Source organism: Sinocyclocheilus anshuiensis, unplaced genomic scaffold (genome assembly GCF_001515605.1).
Source record: "Sinocyclocheilus anshuiensis isolate Anshui unplaced genomic scaffold, SAMN03320099.WGS_v1.1 scaffold327, whole genome shotgun sequence".
Lineage (NCBI taxonomy): Eukaryota > Metazoa > Chordata > Actinopteri > Cypriniformes > Cyprinidae > Sinocyclocheilus > Sinocyclocheilus anshuiensis.
Genome location: NW_015548206.1, coordinates 48,272 through 50,477, shown reverse-complemented (window position 1 = coordinate 50,477; position 2,206 = coordinate 48,272). Strand labels below are relative to the sequence as shown.

General features: G+C 34.5%; 1 protein-coding gene across 1 annotated transcript in view; it reads right to left on the bottom strand.

Moving 5' to 3' along the window:
• The window catches only part of LOC107653512 (pre-mRNA 3' end processing protein WDR33-like), a 33,873-nt gene that overhangs the window by 8,170 nt on the left and 23,497 nt on the right, over positions 1–2,206 (bottom strand). The window contains exons 20-21 of the mRNA XM_016440248.1: positions 869–1,014; positions 679–780 (exon numbers count right to left, since the gene is read on the bottom strand). Coding sequence (XP_016295734.1) covers positions 679–780; positions 869–1,014 — 248 coding nt within the window. The remainder of the gene's footprint in view (positions 1–678; positions 781–868; positions 1,015–2,206) is intronic.

Here is a 2,206-nt window from a genome sequence, read left to right as displayed (position 1 = left end):
GTCTGAAAGAAGAAAGTCACATACACCTAGGATGCTTTGAGGGTGAGTAAAACACAGGCTAATTTTAATTTTGGGTGAACTAACCCTTTAAGTGGCTGCCACAATAGCAGTCTTAGGCTCCATTTGTTTTAAGTTTTAATTTGTGCTGATAAATGGAAGCTAAAGTGACAAATGAAAATGGAGCAATACAATGTTTAAGACAGACATGGGGCAACAAGGGCTTTCTGTTCTTTATAAAGAAATCTAAGTTAGGTTAAAGTATACCCACAAACTAAATCCTGATATCATCTATATCTCATTTAACTAATAATACTTAATGTTCTACTAAAATTGTATGTATTACTTCATGTTTTAAACAGAGATCCCATGGTTTCCTGTCACCTTCTCATTAGTCATTTCTTGCCACTGCTCTCTACATTGCTTTTGTTTCTGAGGCAAGTCATAGAACATGTTGGAATGCTCATACCTAACAAGCTTGTTTTCCAATTTGGCTTTGATCATTTTTTTGTTGCTGTTGCAGATCTAAAAAATTGTCTATGACTGTAAAATATGGGCTAAAACCATGTAGTGTGCACTCAGCTTTATGGCCTCAGTGAAAGAATAGGAATTAGATCAAGCATGTCTAACTGCACTGCAACAACCAGAACAGTTATTGGCATCCCCTTCATGCACTTCTACCTGAATCTCGCCCTCCCTCCCAGCCCTCCTGGTTTCTTCCTCCTTCATAGTGACAGGGATAATCATCAGGAGTTGGGAGAAGCCCCTTTCTTCCTACACCACCTAAGAAAGATGTCATGTTCAAACCTGACACCTCAGTTTTAATGGACGCAAGGTGAGCTGATAGACAGGTGAATGGAAAAGGTTTTACCTCCTCTTGGTGGCCCACCACGTGGTCTTCCTCTTCCTCTCCAACCTTGGCCCACGTCTTCTTGAGAATCAAAGCTTTCATCTCCACCATACTCATCTTGGTAGCCGCCCATTCCACCACGACCACTTGGGCCACCCCTCCGGTATCTACACATTTAGAGTCAGACAATAAAAGTCATGTAATAATCAATCAGTTGACAATGCTGGTCAAAGCTGATCAACAATTCTGCCTATAAAGGTTTGCATGTTTTTAAAGGTTTAATGCCATTCTTTTATCAAGTACATTTTCGGTACCACTTTCTACGAAGTCCATATTTATAATACATTATAAGGGTATTCTTAAGGCAATATAATGAATGCATAATGCATTATACAATAAAACTTATAATATGCTATATAATCTTATGAATATTCATAAGAACAGTTTTAATGTTTTATAATATTTACTTATTTGTGGTTATAGCTTTTAAGAGTATGATGATTTATAACACACAGTGAACATGTTGCATCCACTTAAGTTACAATGAATTATATTTCCCATAGTTATAATGTATTATAAATCTCATACTGTATCTTGCCATTGTTTAAGATCTGCACAATCACTTAGTACATCCTATTAGTGTTTTACTGTAAAATGACAAATACAAAGTCTTCATGAAAACATCCGAGCAGGTCATGTATATGAAACAAGTCTTTTGTATCATTATTTCTGTGTTACAAACATACAGATAATCACAGAAGTACTGGGATAAATGTTTATAGTCCGGATATAAACAGTAGCGATCAAAATAGAGAAAATCACCTTTTTGAAAGTGACTTGAGGCTTCAAATAAAGATTGTATCCATTACAACAAGTGAGAAGTGATTTAAAAAGAGATTCGTTAGAAAAACGCTGATTCGTTCAGGAATGAAACAAGTCTTTATGAGCGAGTCATTGAATCATTCGTTCAACTTGATTTTTTAAATAATTAATTGAATATTGAATATATTTTATAAATAGACTGCAGCAATTAGCATTTTGTCAGAACCTCTATAAATTCCATGTTATATATTTTTTTCAGAATTGTGGGAGGAATGTGATATCTATCATTTTTATTTTATTTTTTTTTTATTGTAATTCTCCATTCTCAGTTTTTCCAGAATCGTGCGGCTCTAGTTGGTCATTTATCCACATGTAATGTAAACAAATAAATGACTTTAATTTCAGATAAAGCATCAAAAATGTGGTCAGTGAGGTTCAGCATCCAGAACGTAAACATTTATTTTGTGCTAAGTATTCTACAAGTACATTTGTATTTTTATGTGCTTAATAAAAATACCTAAGCCTATACCTAAAGGC